The sequence below is a fragment of the Tyto alba genome, unplaced genomic scaffold (assembly GCF_018691265.1).
Source record: "Tyto alba isolate M040663 unplaced genomic scaffold, T.alba_DEE_v4.0 Super-Scaffold_38, whole genome shotgun sequence".
In the NCBI taxonomy this organism is placed as follows: domain Eukaryota; kingdom Metazoa; phylum Chordata; class Aves; order Strigiformes; family Tytonidae; genus Tyto; species Tyto alba.
Genome location: NW_024881313.1, coordinates 5,375,875 through 5,394,490, shown reverse-complemented (window position 1 = coordinate 5,394,490; position 18,616 = coordinate 5,375,875). Strand labels below are relative to the sequence as shown.

General features: G+C 38.7%; 2 protein-coding genes across 11 annotated transcripts in view; one reads left to right on the top strand and one right to left on the bottom strand.

Annotated features, from left to right (window-relative positions):
• The first annotated feature begins 441 nt into the window (after positions 1-441).
• Positions 442-5,139, top strand: NFE2L3 (nuclear factor, erythroid 2 like 3). The gene is made up of 2 exons (XM_032991380.2): positions 442-476; positions 2,861-5,139. The coding sequence occupies exons 1-2, from the start codon at positions 459-461 to the stop codon at positions 4,058-4,060; spliced, it is 1,218 nt and encodes a 405-aa protein (XP_032847271.1). The 5' UTR covers positions 442-458; the 3' UTR covers positions 4,061-5,139.
• Positions 5,140-7,742: 2,603 nt separating this feature from the next.
• HNRNPA2B1 (heterogeneous nuclear ribonucleoprotein A2/B1) overlaps positions 7,743-18,616 on the bottom strand; it is a 17,444-nt gene continuing 6,570 nt past the window's right edge. For 3 of the 10 annotated variants that reach the window (XM_042801841.1, XM_032991426.2, XM_032991420.1), the window contains exons 3-11: positions 18,217-18,363; positions 16,750-16,960; positions 16,286-16,387; positions 16,115-16,204; positions 15,537-15,599; positions 14,965-15,084; positions 14,577-14,699; positions 13,460-13,542; positions 12,821-13,305 (exon numbers count right to left, since the gene is read on the bottom strand). In XM_042801841.1, coding sequence (XP_042657775.1) covers positions 13,481-13,542; positions 14,577-14,699; positions 14,965-15,084; positions 15,537-15,599; positions 16,115-16,204; positions 16,286-16,387; positions 16,750-16,960; positions 18,217-18,363 — 918 coding nt within the window. In that variant the 3' untranslated portion in view covers positions 12,821-13,305; positions 13,460-13,480. Of the gene's footprint in view, positions 11,174-11,380; positions 12,141-12,820; positions 13,306-13,459; positions 13,543-14,576; positions 14,700-14,964; positions 15,085-15,536; positions 15,600-16,114; positions 16,205-16,285; positions 16,388-16,749; positions 16,961-18,216; positions 18,364-18,616 lie in introns of those variants that run through there. The other 7 variants (XM_042801842.1, XM_032991423.1, XR_004406894.2 and 4 more) reach the window with 6 other exon arrangements.

The window sequence follows — 18,616 nt, the reverse complement described above, 5'->3', positions numbered from 1 at the left end:
TCTCTCTTATAACAAAAAAGAGTATTTATTGTCTTGAGACCTTATGAGAGCTGAGAACTTTGGATTTTTCTTGTCAGCCCCTCTGTTCGCCACCTCCCTGGTAGCTAAGCTTTGAAAAAATATTTGATTTTTCCGCAGCAGTGGGTAGGTGCAGCCTCAGAGAGGAGGGAAGCCCAGTTCTGCTGTTCTGGGGTGGTGTTAGATGTCTTTGCCATGGAGTTACTCTGCTCATTCTAGCAACGTTACATCTCCCATCAGGATGAAGACTTGATGGGGAGAGTCAGCAGCAGTGTTTCGCAGAGCTGTGCTCTGTTTCCTCTCAGACTTTGATTTTTACCTCCTTTTATGTAAAATAACTGTGCTTTACAAAGCGTTTCTGTCTTGTGTCACAGAGCAACCGCAACCATGTAGATTCCCTTCTCTCCTTAGAGGGCTATTTACAGCTTCTGTCATCGCAGATGGAAAACATGCTAGAGGTAAATGGGAAAACACGTGTTGCTCATAGATTGGGATACAGATTGTGATTATTGGATAATGACTTTGTTTTGTCTAACTAAAATACCCCAGTGAATATATCAGCAAATCGATGCAGTAAAACATACCTGAGGATGTTAAAGACACTAGCAACCACCTTTTACAGCAACTGTCATTGGCTCTACTTGAAAAATTTTCCCCAGTATTTTGTCTGTGATGTGAAAACTGCAAAGTCCTGTCTTCTCTGTCACCTGGTATTCAGTTGGATGGAGCCGCTGGACAACCTAGTTAGTTCAACTAATAATTCCCTTTCTGAAGCCTAATGCCCGTTTATATTCATACAGCAGCTCTTGGTGTGTTTCTCTAGAGCAACGCTGGCATTAAGCACTAGCAGCTATTAAGCATTTGCAGCCAAAGATTATAGTTGCCATAAGTATTTGTGCAAGTGCTTACAAGAATAGTACCCTCAAGAAGAACAGACCCATTTTTGCCACAGATCAGGTCAGTCAGCAATAGTGGCAAAACCATTTTCTTTTTTTATCTTCTGGACTTCTGATACTACCGTTTTCTTTCTGGGTGCCTATCTTCACAAATAAACAGTTGTCTTAATTGGAGTCTCCATCTTGTCCTGCGGCTCATAGCTGCAATCATTAACTATGAAGCTACTCCCTACATTCCTTTTTTGCAATATTCCAAGGACATCTTACATATACTTTCCATCGGAGGAGCCTTACAGGGTCATTAATATTTTCCATATATCTTCATGTTTATCTCTGGAACAGCTAGTTTTGGGAATAGCTAGGTTGGATAGTGCCTCCCAGCTCATAAATTAGCTTCCTCCTCTGTTCAGCTTTGGTAATGGGTTCCACACTAACAAGGTTCAGAAGTTCATCAGTTCAGTCTTCTCTGTTCTTTTTGTAACTTGAAAGGAATTTGGCTGTAGCCTTTATGTAGCTATAACAATACACAGTTGCATATTTTATTTAAGACTATTAATGCACTGCCATCTTGTGACAATCTATCAGGTGAAAATGGATGGCTTGTTTTTCCCAGGTATCAAGTCTTTACAGCGTGGGGGATATTTTTTATTAGTTACCTTGCTAAGATTATTTATTTTCAAGGGCTTAATTGAAATTACCCGCTCTATCTCTTAGACTACAGATGGTCTTGTAGAAGTCCCTAGGACAAATAAGGCAAGACTTTCTTCTGCTACCTGAGCTCCCAGTAAGCATAGCAGAGTACTTAAGATGTTCTGGTCTTTGTGGTACATCATTCCTTCCCTGTGGAAAGTGGTTTTTAGATTGTTTAGTGAACTGTAGTCAGAAAAGTCCTTTCCTGTACCACAGCAGGGATGCTCAGCTATGAAGGAGTCATATATACTTCCTACTTGATGTATTTACATGTTCAAGTTTTTTGTATCCCTGTATTTACTTGTCAGCAAGTGCCCTGACATAATCTTGCACGGTGGCTTTGTACTTCTAGGACCCAACAACTATAAGCCAGGCCCACAAAAGATGGGCCTTAATGCTACTGGAGCACTTGTTTATTGTCTGGACTTCAAGACTGAGGGATCATACAGCAGCTTTATTTTTGCAAAGAAAAAATGAGCAGTAATTTAAAGTCAGAACACATCCACAGGAGGTGTGATATGGTGAGGGGCTATCCCCTCCAAACTGATCAGCAAAGGAGTTGAGTTGAAATCGGAACACAGTAGATCTCTGTTAAGAAGGAGCTAAGGCAAATGTGGCAGCTCACAGCCCCAAAAGTTTTATAAACTGTGAAAGAAAAGCAGTGAGAATGTGCCAGCATGACTTCAAGACCTTAGTGTTTCTGTCCTCCTCCCCTCTTTTCTTACACCACTGTTCTCACTGGTTAAGTCCTGCCTGCAAGCTATTTATCTTTACGAGGTTAATTTTCTAACCGTTTAGCACCTTGAGCCAGCTCACCCTGGAACTGGATGATCATCAAAACCACTACCAGGGAAGGGGCAGGACAACCCCTCCTAGAAGGATGTTTTCTTAGACCAGATCAGATGTAACAGATAGACTGCAGTTTAATGTACACTTAACACCAGTCCCATTTCCAACCCCTTGACACTAATCAGTCCCATACTGTGCGAGTCCTCCTTCCATCCCTTCAGTCAGTTTTCTTCTACACCCTTCTTGCTTCCTCTTCCCATGTGCCAATGCAGGTTATACTGTGTACAAATGGGAAACAATATTCAGGATAGCTAGAAGAAGAGTTCAACATAGAAAATTTTGACTTTTAATAGATTCAGACAGTGGAATATTAAAACATAAATAGATCAAGCCTGTGTAGATGAGAAATGTTGAAGCATTCATTTTATAAAAGATCCCATTTTCCCCATCTTTTCATCATCTTTTAGGCAAGTTTACTGGAAGATACACAAGTTGCCACTTCTAGTAGAGGCCAAGATCCATCATCCTCACACCACAATATAAGTTTGACCCAGACGCTTTGCCACTGTTTCAGTCCTCACGATGCCACACTACTAAGAACAGACTACCCCACTCAATCAAATTCAGAAACAAGACATTTACAAAGGCATGAGTCTTTTCCTCAGTCAAGCTCTAATATCACAAATCCAGAATCACTACTTCATGGGTCAGATTTGACAGGGCTGTTTTCAGCTGCTGACGTTAGAAACCTAACAGCCCATGATGATAATTTTGATGAAGTTAAACTCATGTCTTTGGCTTTGGAGGAAGGCTTTCATCCTATAGAAGTTTCTAAGCTCTTTGAAGAACCTGGCTCAGATTTGGGACTGTCTTTGAATTCAAGTCACAGCACTGCCTCTTACTCAGCCTGCAGTGAAGGTGCTGTTGGGTACAGCAGTGATGTTAAATCTGCTTCTTCACATGGCTTAGGAGCTGTCAGTGTCCATAGCCAAGAATGCAGTAAATACGGCCATGTCGAATATCCAGGTGATTCAGAGTGTTCTAGCAAAGCTGCACTTCAGTTTCTTCATAACCACACTTACAATCAGCTGCCAAGTCAAGCAGCACCCACTCCAGAGCATCAGCAGCAGATGAGGATGGAGAAACCAAATAAAGTAAAGGATAGGTGCCATAATTCGACTGATACAAACCTTAGCAGTGATGAACGCTGTGCAAAAGCTCTGAGACTACCATTTTCAGTAGATGAAATTGTGAGCATGCCCGTTGACTCTTTCAACACCATGCTAGAAAAGAACCATCTGACAGGTACTCAGGTATCACTGCTACGTGACATCAGACGAAGAGGAAAAAATAAAGTTGCTGCCCAAAATTGTCGTAAACGTAAACTGAATGCAATTCTTAACTTGGAAGAAGACATATGCAATCTTCAAACCCAAAAGGAGAGCCTTAAAAAGGAGCACTCTCAGTGTAGCAGATCAATCAGCCGGATGAAGCAAAAGTTAAACAACTTGTACTGTGACATTTTCAGTAGATTGAGGGATGACCAGGGTAGGCCTGTTAACTCTTGCCAGTACGTTATTCATTGCAGTAGTGATGGCAGTGTTTTTATAATACCCAAACGCTTGGTCAAATCAGAACAGAAACAAGATAATGAAAAAGAGCAATAACAAAAATAAGATGGATGAAGGTCACTTAAGTGTTATTTTTCCTGAAAGAATGATGGATATTTGCGTGAAGACTGGAGGTCAGCGATTACTGTAGTACAAACAGAAAGACTAAATTTGAGGAGGAAGACTGCATGTTCCAGGGTCTGGCAAACCCAGCCGACTGCGATGTTAGAAAGTCTACCAGCTGAGGCTTCTGAATGAGGACATCTGTTTAGTTTTAGTTCTAATTAAAGGAGCTAAGGCCATCGCTGTAAGTGTATTTATATAGGCCTATGTAAAACTAGGAATTTGGTTTCTGGTGAGGGTGGAACGGGGAGAATATCAGTGGGGGGAAAAAAAGCTGTAGATCAAAGTTACACATGGAAGAAAAACATGCTTTAGTCTTGAGTACTTAATTCTTCATACACAAAGTGACCTTATTTTGTTACTCTTTTTAGCACTGAAAGAAAAATTGTAGCTTATCATCACCTTAAATTCACTGTGGATTTATGTATTCCCAGGGATACTCTCTGCTTTCTATCTCTTCAGAACTGTTCTGCTTTTCCCAGTTTTCCTTTGAGGAGAGAGGCCCAGGAGGCTATTGCATTTTTCCTCACTGCTTTCACTGTCATATCTCCCAGCAAACATCACGTACCAATTAATTTTACAACTCACATGATCAATCTGAAAATAGGTTCTGAAAAATTAGTATCTGATTCAATATTATCTTACCTTCATCCTCTGCAGCGCAATCATTCTGAACTTTCTTCCATGAAAATAAGTGATGGTGAATGAGCTCCTGTTCTGTTTCCCTTTCTCCCCACAGTTGGATACTTCAAGGAGAATTACTAAAGTTTTTCTCTTTAGCTTTTTAAAACTGGTATTTTCTAAGTATCTTCAATGTTACGGATTTAAGATTTTTTTTGTTTAGATTTTCCCCACATCTTTAAAGTAAATTAAATTGAACCAAATTACTATTTCTCTGTACTTGTGATAACGAGGTTACACTCTGATAGTGGCTTTCAGTGAAGAGAAGGGCTTTATGGTTTTGATATTCATTTGTGCTGTGAAAAAGACGGTATTTTATTTACTCACATGCTTATTGAAAACAGCTTTTCCTTTTCTATTTTACAACCTGAAAAGGGTCTGCAAAAAAGGCAGCCTAAAAGGCATGTAATAAATGATAAGGAAGTTAAGAGGTATACTAGTTTGTAAGATACTAAAATCATTACTAAAATGAACAACTAGAGAGCAGCAAACACTTTCTCTTTTATAAACAAAACCTGTAAAACTGTTATTAAAAAATATCTCATTGGCCATGGCGTGACAACAGCATAGCAACTTTATGGTCAGGTATGTTAAAAAACACACTTGCACCAAATGCACAAAAACTACACATACATGCAAGACAAGTTTAAATGCTGAATTACACCTTTTGAAGAAATAAACTATGCCATTATCATGTAAATCATAGTTCGTTTGCACTTGGGTTTACAGTAACTGGTAGCATCAAATGGTGTTTTCTACAAAGGGAGCACTGCCTCCAAGTGCAAAATACACTGAATTACCAGTAACGAAATCAACCAGTTTAAACAACGTGATCTGCATTTTAAAAATTTTCTTTAAATGTGTGCATCAGTTCTTGTATTAGTTTTGCCAGTGTCTCAAACTGACAGGGTAAATTCATAGCAGAAACTTTAATGAGTAAGACCCTGAAATTTCTTGCTGTTGGTTAAGCATCAGTGTGAAGCGCATCTATCCTAACTGGTATTCACAAGAAATTTAATCGCTAGTTTGTGAACTTTAACCAAAAGTTCACAACTTTTGCAACAGGGAACAGATACATATGATGAATTGTGAACTGTATTTTTAGTTTTGGGGGAAAAAAAGTGTCTGAGTCCACATAATTATAATCTTTTAATTAAATGACATAATACACATTTTAAATTTTGTGTGTAGCCTTTGCAGGGCCAGGGCTTTAAGCCTACTTCATTGTCCATGTGCACAAATGCTGATGGGTATTAGATTAGGCCTGTAGCCAATAAAACCAGAAACCCACGTATTTCTGTTTTAGGGCCTTGCAACACAAGTTTCTACAGCCCTACAACATAAGGGAGAAAAAAAAAAATATAAAAATGGCTCAACTTTGTGATGCCCGCTCCTCCAGTAGCAGTAGAGACCGAGCACTACGGACTTTTGTAGAGCCAGCTACTAATGAAATAAAGCACGCACCCAACTAGGTGAGTTACATGGTCAAATTTTGGCACACGCTGAAATTAAGGAAGCATGTTGGAACTCTTTCAGAGAGCAATCCTAATCAAAGCAGCATGCTCCAGCTGATCCATATAAAGCAAAGCCATCCACCCCAACCCCATTCCCCTATACGTCAATTTGCAGACAGGAAAGTATCATGAACTGCTGTCAGCTAATTCCACCCTCATTGTTTAACAACTACATTTCTTTAAGAAGTCTACGTAGGAATCTCAATCTCAGAGAGCTCAGCTAGCAACTATACCCCTACAAAATCTCTCAGGTGAATTATTAATTTAGGGTGGGCTGTAACAGTGCTGATGATGCAGACACCAAGCATTAGGTCTGGATGTACTATGTCATTTTCTCAAGCCTTCAGCTACCTACCCACAGAAAGACAAAACTAAGAATTCAGAACAATGTCCTGTTTTGTTTTTTTTTTTTTTTTCAATTTTGGTAGACTATTTTTACCTAAAAACTGATAGTTTTTAGTGTCTTCCCTTTCTGTGACAAGCATGTTTAAGGAAAAACAAACTAATGTCCTTCAATTATTTGAGAAAGCCTAGACAGAAGAGTTTTTCTATCAAGCTCTCCTCCCAAGACAAAGTGTGCCTGGAGCTACTTTTCATGTGCTTCATACAACCGCCTTAGACTGTACTTTCACCTGACATACAAAAAAGAGACACTGTACAGAAGCTGGAGGGAAACAGCATTAGTTAATAAAACTTGCAATGGCAAAGGCTGTAAAAGGTAGGAAACCCCTGACTGAAGTGTAGCTTGACTTTATTAGTGATAGCTCATAACTTTCAAGAAACCAAAATCCTAAGTGTACAAACCAGGGACCAGGCTGCGTAAAAACATGTGATTTGGTACCAAACGTAGTCTGGAGCCAGGTATCTAGGGATAAAAGCTGCTGGGGCTGCATCCTACCACACCAAACACCGGGCACGGAGGAAGGTACCTCTCACTAATAGCAACAATGGAAACACTTTAGGAAACTGCAAAGCTAAGGATTGTAGATGTAGGTGTTGACACAGCAACAAAGTGGAAATACCAACATAGGCATTCGCATTGAAATACCATTCCCAAGGTAAAGCTATTAAGTAGTCTGAAACAGCTGAGCAGTAAACTGTGGTTCCGTTACATTGATAATGAAAAGGTTATCTGTAAGGTTAGCAAAGATCAGATGGAGTATAGAGGAAAAACAGCGTGGTGGGGAAATCACAAAGCGCAGATTACCTTCCCCATTGCTGCTGGCAGCAGCACACACAGGCCCTACGGAACAGCGCTAGCTGCTCCTAGATCCATCGCTCTGCCAGGGAAACACCCACTCAAAGCAAACACCCCTTCAGTACTTTATTAGACCGCAATACCCTCACGACGTGTAAGGCCACACCGCCAGTGAACCCTCCCACAAGAGACACGGCACGCTGCTGCTTTGAATGACCACAGCTTTAGCTTTACGGGTTAGTTTTATTCACTAAACATGCCTTTTTGACAGAAGCTGAATTTTACAAGCTAAAGTTGTTCCTGCTCAAGAGCTTACAATCTAGTTTTAGACAGGGTGACCAAAGTAATGAACTTCAAAGAAAGGACAAAGCAACTTCATCAACATGTTTGTCAGTTTTAACAGCTCAGCATTTGCCCCAAAATACAACTGCATCTTACAGGAGTCATAAATATGGTTCTGATGAGAATCTCGAGGACAGAGTATGTAGAGGCCTATAAATGAGGCAACAGGACACTCAGCACCAGGTTTTAGTGAAAAACTTTATTCAATAAACCAAATAGGGATGACACGTGTAACCATGTGAACTATTATTGCCGTAGCACACCTCAAAAGCATTGCAACTGGATACCCACTGCACAGCTACTAGAGCTCTCTTAAATGCATCAGCCATTGATTTTCATACAAGAATGCCCCAAAATGGACCAAGAAAGAGCAGACTGAGTAAGAGGAAGCCGGGGGGAATCATGTTTTGGTGAAAACTCAGGGGGAAGAGTGATTTTCTAGAACGTGCAGTCACCTTGTTCACAGAACGAAGCAGCATGGGAGGTCGCACAAGCTAATTTGTAAACTACACGGTCCCCAAAAGCTGTTGGCCTGGTTATGTTCACAGCACTCTGCCACGCAAGTCACACAGCCATTTAAAGTTAAACCCTGTTTACTTTTACTGTTGATAAATAAACCATTCTTGCTACATTAACTGGAGTAACTTCTGACAACATAAACTTGTGCCGTAGTGGAAATCAGCCCTGGCTGCAAAGCAAGAACGCACTGTTAAAAAGGACAGTATGGCTTCTGGCAAACCAGCGGCAGGCAGGAAAACCCTTCCCGTGTTACTCTACACTCCTACCCGCATCGCTGTACACGAGAGTGAACCTGGCACCTCCCTTGGGAGGTGAAAAAAAAAACAAAAAAAAAACCAAAAAAACAGCACTACTATGGGATCGTGCTTGCATCATGCACTCTGCTTCAAAAAACAAACCGAAACGCTACAGCTGCTGGGAATGTACTGTTGCAGTATGTTCTCTGCAAATCCTCCTCTTTCACGGATGTGGTCAAGCTGCCAGAGCACGCTTGGTTGACAGCTCCTTCAAAATCCACACCTATGTTTTTTGGCATTTGTTTTTTCTTCCCCAGTAGTATGATTTCATGCCCCAAGTTAGTATGTACATTCATCAGAAAACTCAAAGAATACAATCTTCAATTCCTGCTGATTTTGCCCTATTCAGAGCAATTTTTCACATTTTCCTAAACACTTTTCAGCACCTGAAGCACAAGTAATAGAATAAAATTCAACTTTCATTGTAAATAGCACATAGAACACAAAGCCTGCAGAGCCAGAGCCCTAGCACTGGCTGACCTCTTTTGACCACCACTTTATAAATCCAAGTCATACACTGCCGTTTTGGGGGGCTTTTTTTTTTTTTATTCCCAGTTATAGGTCACGTTGTCTTTCACATTCTTCCTTCAGCTTGCTGGAGAAAGTGTTTGCTGGGGGCAAGCTGGGCCTAGTACTGACAACCTGATCCTCAGTTCTTGGCACACCAAAACACACTGACCAGCAATGTTACCCAAATTTGAAAGAGAAAGTCTGTTAAGTGACATAAACCCCAACTTGTTCAAAATTAAAAGTATACGTTGTCTACAAATTGAGGACCAATAATTGACCACACACTGTTCTTTTTGTTCAAAGTCTCTAGCTTTCAGTATCGGCTTGACTCAACATGGTGACTTCTCCCATTGAATTCATCATTAAACACTGTATTGTCACTTGCTTTAATTCTTAAGAACATACCAAGAAAGAAAAATCATGGAAGTTCAGCAGGAAGACAACAGGAAACTTACTCAAATACTACAAGCCTTCAAGACACTAAATAGCCAGTAACTTAGTTTTTGCATACTGCTGTCCCCTATACACTCACTCCCCCCACTGCCAGTAGATCAAAATTAAAACATCCTCAGCACAGAAAATACAATGTACTTAAGTACATTTTAAACCTTGTTGCAGGATTACTGAATGAGTGTAAGTATCTCGAAGAGAAAAAGAATACAGTCCCATTTAAAGTGGGGGGTTTTGTTTGGTTGTTTTTTTTTTTAAATGTCATATGAAAGTGGACTTGGCAACTGCAAAGAAAAACTTCCATCAACTAAATTAAGTTACAGGAAAGAAGGCAAATTCCGTATCATCTGGTCAACTCATTCTGTTGGAAAGAAGAAAGTAAAGCAGATTGTGCACGTCTTCCTTTTCTGCTTCCGTTGCAGCCCACTGGTTACCTATGCAAATATTTCAAATTTCAACTTAAGAAACAGAAAAAAATTGTATGTGAATCCTAATTTTGAATTACATAATGAAGGTTAAGAACACGATTCTGCCAAAGCTAAGCATATAAATTTCAAGTTTAGAATAAACTGTGTATGTAGGTAGCAGGTTATAACGGCACAGACTGAAGATACCTTCCCTCACATACATTCCAACTGAAGCTTTCCCAAGCTCACACCTCGAGTTTGGTTTGTTTTTTGGAGGGTTTGGTTTGTTTTTTGTTGGTTTTTTTTCCCCCCACAAGATCCAGCTATCAGTAATACAGTTCTGGTACAGCAGGAACTCTATTTCCATTCAATCCTTCTCTCTTGATGCTAAAGCTCTTTACAGCTTTATCTTGTACAGGATAAAGCTATTTGTCCTATCCCATTTTGACGAACTGTCTTAAGTGGTTAGTTTCATTAACAGGAAAGGAGGAGGTGTTTTTATAAAGTGATATAAAACACAGCCAAAAAGCTACTTTAAAGCAATTGTGTCCAACAGCAAAAAGATCAGTATTTTTAATTTGTAGCACTGTTTCTCCCAAAAGAGAACAGGCGCCTACAGTCAGAGATACAAGTTCAGTGAATACACTTGCCAAGTTGACTTTTGTTTTTAAATCGACCTCAAAATGGAATGTTTCAAATCATGAAAGGGTCTAAAAGCTGCACATCAACATTATTTAATGTTAGACACACACTAAGTTTTATTAATCATTACACTAGAACTACTTTGGTATAAAAAATACTTTATTTTAAAGCTATGAAAGTTATAAAAATATGTAGTTAAATTTTCTACTCACAGAATGTTTGCTATTTTAACATTAGTGATTTGTTTCTCCTAACGAATCTGAATTTTATTCGAAAGGTTTACAAGACATTATTACTATAATTTAAAAAACCCAGCATTACAGGGAGCTGTACTAATTGTGATGTTTTATCAGTATTCATTTAACCTCTAGATTTTTATATGAAGGCAGCAAAAACAACTATTTTCTGATGATACAGAATTTCTTATTTCTTGAAGCGTTTCTGTGGTTGACCACTTCTTCATTAGTTACCTGCAGCATGGCACCTTCCTGCCAAAGAAAAAAAAAGTGTATCTGAAGATGTTTATCACATATGTCTAAACCAAATTACCAATAGGGGAACTTCAGCCATTTTTTAAAAAAAAAAAGTATAAGCAGTTCACTGGTGTGTCTAACACAAACAGGACTTTTGTTAGCTGAGTCCACATTCTTCAGTGGGTAGCCTTTTAAAGGCAATGGAACTTTGGAATTAGGGCATTTTTTTTGTTGCCTTTTTTTTATTTTTTTGGATGGGTTTTGTTGATTTTTGTTTAAAAACCAAATCTAGTCGAGTATGCCACCCTTACTCTGAATAACTCATTATTTGATTAATTTTCATTAATTTGAGGTGCAAACATTCAATGCAGTGAGAGTAAGGCTGACTGAATTTGGCACTAAGGTTTATTAGCTGCAAGAACTATAAAAAATGGTGGAAACCTCAACATTCTAGCCAAATTCCAATTTACATAATTACATTATACACTTGTGAAATACCACCTGCAGTTTCATTTGAAGTTTTCACTTCCCCTCCTACAGAACTGCTTATGCAGTTGTTAAAAGAATGGACGACACATTCCTTCACAGTGGCAGATGTATTCTGTGGTGCAATTTTTTTTTCCTTACACGTAAACAGTCTACAGTTACTTGGGAACCTTCAGGATGAAACGTGTTATAGAAAATAGATTACAGTAGACAAGACACATAACAACATAGCTCATTTTCAACAGCACAGAACTACCTTCATTGCATTACCTTGCAACCACCATAATGCATAGACTCCCAAGAAAAAATAAAATGTTGCAGGATGCAAAAATAAAGTTGTATGATTTAATTAACTTGTGACCTACCATTTTAACTACCAACACCAGGGATGGAACCCTTGCAAAGCTTTACTAATGGACACTTGCAGGTCTCATTTGTTCAACTGTAGCAGTGTACAGTGGCAGCAGTCTATGCTTGTCCAGGGTTCATATCATAGCTAGATTCCAGTAGGAAAAAAATATGTTAAGTAGCTGAAATTAACAAAAATTTGTTTGTAAAAAATTTAATAATACAAGAAAACAGGATTCACAAATTTCTTTTCAATTGGTAATTGTTAACTCAATTCATTGCTATGTTAAACTAGATAACGATAATCACTATACTGAAAGAATACTGTCATACAATATTAGTTTCTTGGGTTTGGAACATTAAGAAAGGAAAAGTAAATAAGATCTTACCTAAAGAAGTTTAACTGAAGCTTAGAACTATTTTGCTCTACACCCTCAGCCTTCGTTGGCATCCTTATAACTACTGTAGTTAAAGCTTTGCAGAAATACAGCGCAGCTTTTTAAGACTGGCTGAACTTAGTGACGTTTTCAAGAGTTCTCTTGTACTAGACCTGTGTCCCTGGAAGAGTACCTCGCTGGGGATATTTCCTTTCCTTGCCATTGAAGAAGCAGCATCTAAAAGATCTAAAAAGGTGTTTCTCCTTGCAGAGATATCCCTTAAGTTATCTAGATACTTTAAACCTGATCATTTACAGACAACATACTTTTTTCTGACCAGCATTTAATTTTACATGTACAACAATAGCTTTATATTATTTGTGGGACCTTATACTACCCACTCCTTGCCTTATTTTACAATATTAAAAAAAAAATCTAAAATTACACAATATTTCCTTTAGAATTATTTTATTAAATCATAAATGTACAACAGCTTCTTAACTCTACACACGCACTTAAATTTTTAAAAGGAAAACGTTATGTCTTATTACACCATGATCCTGGCTAATAGCTTTTCAAAACTTTGAGAAAAATCTTAAAAAAGGTTTCACATGTCACCTGAAACTTACAAATTTAACATTATCAAAGGAATGCTTCTACACTTACAAAGACCACTAGAAAGAAACAACAATTAAAAAGCTAAGAAACTGTCTCAAAGGCATTTTTACAATCCTTCCTCCACAGTAAGGTAATGTTATTAAATAATCCAAATCCATTCACAAAATGGCTCTCTGCATCTGCTCTGGTGTCTTCTGCCATATCACTGCATATTTATGCATGACTGAGATAAGTGTTTCCTTAACATTGTTATTTCGATAACCTGAAGCTGTTCTGTTACCTCTGGGCTCTCATCCTCTCCTATTTATACAGTGAAGCCTGTTTCAACAGAAGTAAAGAGTAAAAAAATAGGTTATGAAATTGTTCATCTAACCATTTTTTAAAGGAAAGATAATATGATCCTAAAAAGCTTTTAACTCCTGCAGCTACTCTCACGAATCACTGCAATTTTAATACTTAAAAACATACTTACCCATGGCATGCTTGCAGAAACTCAGTAACGGCTCCTCCCTCCATATCCACCACTTCCTCCACTGCCCCCGGGACCATAGTTTCCTGGAATTGCAAAAGAAGGAACAGAACATTTACATCAGTTCACTTTTTAAATCTAGGAATGCTTTTGATTCTGTATGAAAATCAACACCCACTTTACTTCCAGAGATGGCACATATAATGAAGATTTTAAACATTTCACTGTCTTCTTCTATAGAACCTCCAAGAACTGCATGCTGAAATCTTAGAAGATTTAACAGTGTTGCATGTAATTTGATGCACTGTACTGTCTTAAGCCTGTGAGGGCTGACTTTACTTCCATGCTAAACCTTACAGGAAAGGGCCTCATGTTTCAGATTCCATTTCACAGGCTTTACATACCACACTGAATAACTTTTAGACAACAAGCAGCAGAAAATGTCAGAAAAAAAATGATGCTACAACAAAGGGGGGAGGGGGAGGCCAAAAAAGAAATCCCAGCATGTTCAGTGGACATTAACTAGACTCTTTATAAATAATGCCAGCTGACAGAAAGAGCATGAAACTTTGCTACAATCTTTACAAACCAGGAGCTGAAAAATATTTCATAGTATTCTGGAAAAAGTAAGTATCTTTTTATTTATCTTTTAAAAAATAGTAGTAATAATTTTCCCCAAGACAAACTTTATAGTCTCAAGATTAGACATTGTAGCCAACTTGCAGAAAGAACACTGGTACTGCAGTCCATCTATCGCAGAAGTTTAAAGATTTCTACATATCAACCTTACAATCATAGCATACTTCAGGTTGGAAGGGACCTTAAAGCTCACCTAGTCCCAGCCGCCCTGCCCCGGGCAGGGCCCCCTTCCCCCAGCCCAGGGTGCTCCCAGCCCCGTCCAACCTGGCCTTGAACCCTTCCAGGGAGGGGGCACCCACAGCTGCTCTGGGCACCCTGGGCCAGCGCCTCACCGCCCGCACAGGAAAAAATTTCCTTGTATCTCAATCCATCCTCTTTTAGTTCAAAACAGTTACTCCCTGTTCTATCTTCCATTCCACCTCCCCAAAAAGCTAAAGCCCACCCACTCTGGCTCCAAGGCAGGTCAGGACATATACAATACCTCCACCATATGGTCCCCCCATGTTCCGGCTGCCACCAAAATTTCCACTCTTCATTGGACCATAATTTGAAGGTTGTTGGTTGTAGTTTCCAAAATCATTATAGTTTCCACTTCCATAATTGCCTGCGTTATCAATACAAAAGTGGAGAAATATCTAGATGATCTAAAACGCACAGAGCATTCACCAAGTTACCCCATCGTTAGAATTTCAAGTAAAGTACAAAATCACACAGGTATTCCAGCAGTGTATGCAATGAACTGCTATTTCATACTTGTTTGGGAAACAAGAGCTTCCTTAGACAACATTTACAACACCCCCACCCCCAATCTCAAAGACTAGCAATAATTTACAACTGAAATGTCTGGTCATTTCAAGCCAGCAGGTTACCTCCTCCATAGTTGTCATAACCACCTCCATAGCCCCCACCCTGGTTGCCATATCCAGGTCCTCCTCCACCATATCCTCCTCTTCCTCCTCCATAACCAGGACTGCCACCAAAGTTGCCACCTACGACAATATAACCCTTTAAAATAAACTTTTCAGTGTAGAATTGGAGGTTAATTTTCTGTTCGGAAGTCTACAGAAGGGCAGGGGTTTTGAAAATTTACTTCTATTAGCAGTATTTTAAAAGGCACATAAATACCAACTCCCACCCCAACTGAATTGTGGTCAAAACCCACCAGTCAGACTGCCTAAAAGCCTCAATTAAGAGGCTTAATTAAGATACTGATTTTTCAGGAAATTTAAGAAACACTGCTATTTTAAAAGAAAAGGGCATGGTTGTCCAAGAAATAACCATACAATTTGCTATATAAAGGTTTAACATGAGCCAACGGCCACGTGTGATTCCTAAAGCCAACAAAATGGCTTTGGCAATTAATATGTTTTATACAAATGGGAAGTGAATGTTAAAAGGTTTCTGAATGAGAGAAAAACCACCACCACCAAAATAAACTAACCTCCAGGTCCTCCACCATATCCGTTATATCCATCACCAAATCCACGGCCACTTCCATATCCATCTGTTGGGGAAAAAAAAAACAAAGTATTTCACTTTACCCATACGCTGAATTCTCAAACCCCTATGAATTTAAGGACTAAATCTCAGACATCATTGATTAAACACATGTACACTTGAATTTAGAAAAATATACGTGAAATAACATCCAATCATTGCTCTGTATATTCTATTTTCTTGCATTCGTAAGGTATCCAGTTTTAATTCTGGACACAGCCCTTGCACTGTAAAGGTCTGGCAAGTGCTGCATAGAATTACAGAGCAGAAATCTCTGAATTCATTAACAAAATTAATTTTATGTTAATTTTGGCTTTTAATAAAGTCCTTTAAAAAAAGTAGAATATCTTCATTTTACTAAATATCCACACAACCGATTTGTGTACTACAAAGAGGTTTCCAATTTATTTTCCCCAAAACTTCTCTAACTGCTATAGCTGCATTTAAACATCAGTAGTTTACAAATTTACCCAGAACCAGACAGTATAAATAAGGGAGAAAAAAAAAATGCTACAAACATGCCTGTCTTACCGGCTCCCCCTCTGAAATTGCTGCCAGGCCCTGGACCAAAGTTGCCACCACCTCCACGTGCATCACCAAAACCGAAGTTCCCTGTAACATTTATAAACAGTGAAATCATGGAAAGCGAACACAAAAATCAACAACAAACCATTAACTGTTACTTGCACATACCTCCTCTCCCGCTCCTAGAGTTCTGAACTTCCTGCATTTCCTGTCTAGAGAGAGCTTTCCTTACTTCTGCATTATGGCCATTGATGGTGTGATACTTCTGCACTGTAACCACATCAAATAAGATACCATCAGCATTTAAGTACTGATCTGGCAATAAGTAAGAGTATCAGGCTTCCACAAATGAAATAATTTTCAAATTAACCCATATTCCATGTAATTTAAAAAGCACAAAATACCATATACATTTTAAGCAAAGCTGCCAAATCTTATTTAAAATACATGTTCCCACACAATTCACCAAAGCTACAATGTAGCAAATATTCATGCACATAACTAATCCCATTATCTCTGTAGTTCAAGTTTAGCTCTACTCAATTACCAAGATTTAAATTTAGCTTCACAGAATTACCATAACTACAAGGATTAATACTATCAAATGAAAGAGTGAAATGAAGTGTACTTACATACAATTTTATCCACAGGATCATGGTCATCAAATGTAACAAATCCAAACCCTCTCTTTTTACCAGACTGCCTGTCAGTAATGATTTCAATAGTGTCGATTTTTCCATATTCCTCGAAGTAGTCACGAAGGTGGTGCTCCTCAGTGTCCTCTTTAATACCACCAACAAATAGTTTTTTCACAGTAACATGAGCACCAGGTTTTCCAGATTCCTGTTAAAAGAATCCTTTAAATTACTACCAAGAAAAACAATTTCACAAAAAAATATGAAATGCACAAAAGTAAACAAAAGGCCTTTAAACATACTTGGAGAAAACATAAGATCAACTGTTTGAAAGAAATGCAAGTATTCAACAACTTGAACTCAAGCGCAACTTTTGTAACTGAAACAAAGATGTGTCAGCTTCCTCTGCCTATTTCCCCAACAGCAGTAAAATCCACATTCCACTGGTATCAACAGCAAACGTCCTTCGACCTCAGTGATTCCACAGCTGTGCATTTTAACCCCTATTCAAAATACAAAGACAACTCCTCACATTCATGGGTGTTTTTTACACTTTGAGCATGATATCCAAGCTGCTGCACTAGGTAAGAACAACTTATTCCTAAAGCTTACCAATATCTTTGTGTGTACAAACAGTATGCACTTAGGCTGCTTTAATTACCTTTTTCCAAATGCTAACCAACCCTGCATTCTCTGCAGGGAATAGAAAGAAAACTGGGATAGCTAACAGGGGTACCAGTGGTTAAGATTTCCATTTCCCTTGACCTCTGGGACAGCTCATTCAATTCCAGTTCATCAGTCCAAAGGCATTAAACAGCTGGGTCCAACTTTAAACTGGTAAACCCTCCCAGAGGTCCCACAACATGGTAAACAGAAGTCACCTAGATTCTTCACTGTGTCACAGTAACCTGGCTGAAAAGTTTACAGGTGCACTGCACTCCTGTGCACACACCTAATTTGTACCCTGAAGTTTAAAAGCAAATACACCTGGGTGTAAACCCATAGTCTTAAGCTGATTTCTGTACACCGCCACTGGAGAGAATAACCGTTTCCCAACTACATTCCTTTTTTCTAATCACTTCAGTTATGTACCTTTTAGAAATACCCCAAAAGATCTTGGAACAGAGTCAGGAGAGATTAACAGGACTTTATTAATTTGAGGTCTAGTGACAGTAACCATTCTGGAGAAGAATTAGTTTGGAATTTGCATAATTACAGGCATTCAACATGTTTTCAGACCCCAGCTGCAGGCACGATTCTACAACCAGAATAACTTAATTCACTGTAGTAAAAGCCATTTATGTAATAGTGCCATTCAACAGACCAATAGTGCCCTACTACAACTTTTTAACTAGATAATTTAAATCCAAGCAATTTCAAACAAGAACAAAGCATTAACTGTCTGATCAAAACCGATTCCTTTTTTTAAGTATGAAAAGTATCTGCTTTCAAAGCCATACTTACCTCTCTGGCCACAGCTCTCTTAGGCTCAACCACCCTTCCATCAATTGTGTGAGGCCTTGCAGCCATGGCTGCATCAACTTCAGCCATGGAAGAGAAAGTTACGAAACCAAACCCCCTTGATCTTTTGCTTGCAGGATCCCTCATTACCTAAAAATAATAAATGCATTTAAACCATGTCTACCTGTCTCATATTAAGTTTAACACTAACAACACTTGGAGAAAACATACAAACTTAACTTAAATTTTCCTTGATTTGATTTCAAAATAGAATTATAATAAAGTAGCTGGCTATGCTGATTAAGTACATGAACAGCTCTGCTTAGCATCACAGAAATCCAAACCATGATTGTTCTCGCAACACTCTACTGTAAATCAGAAATGCTGCTCTATCAGTGATGTT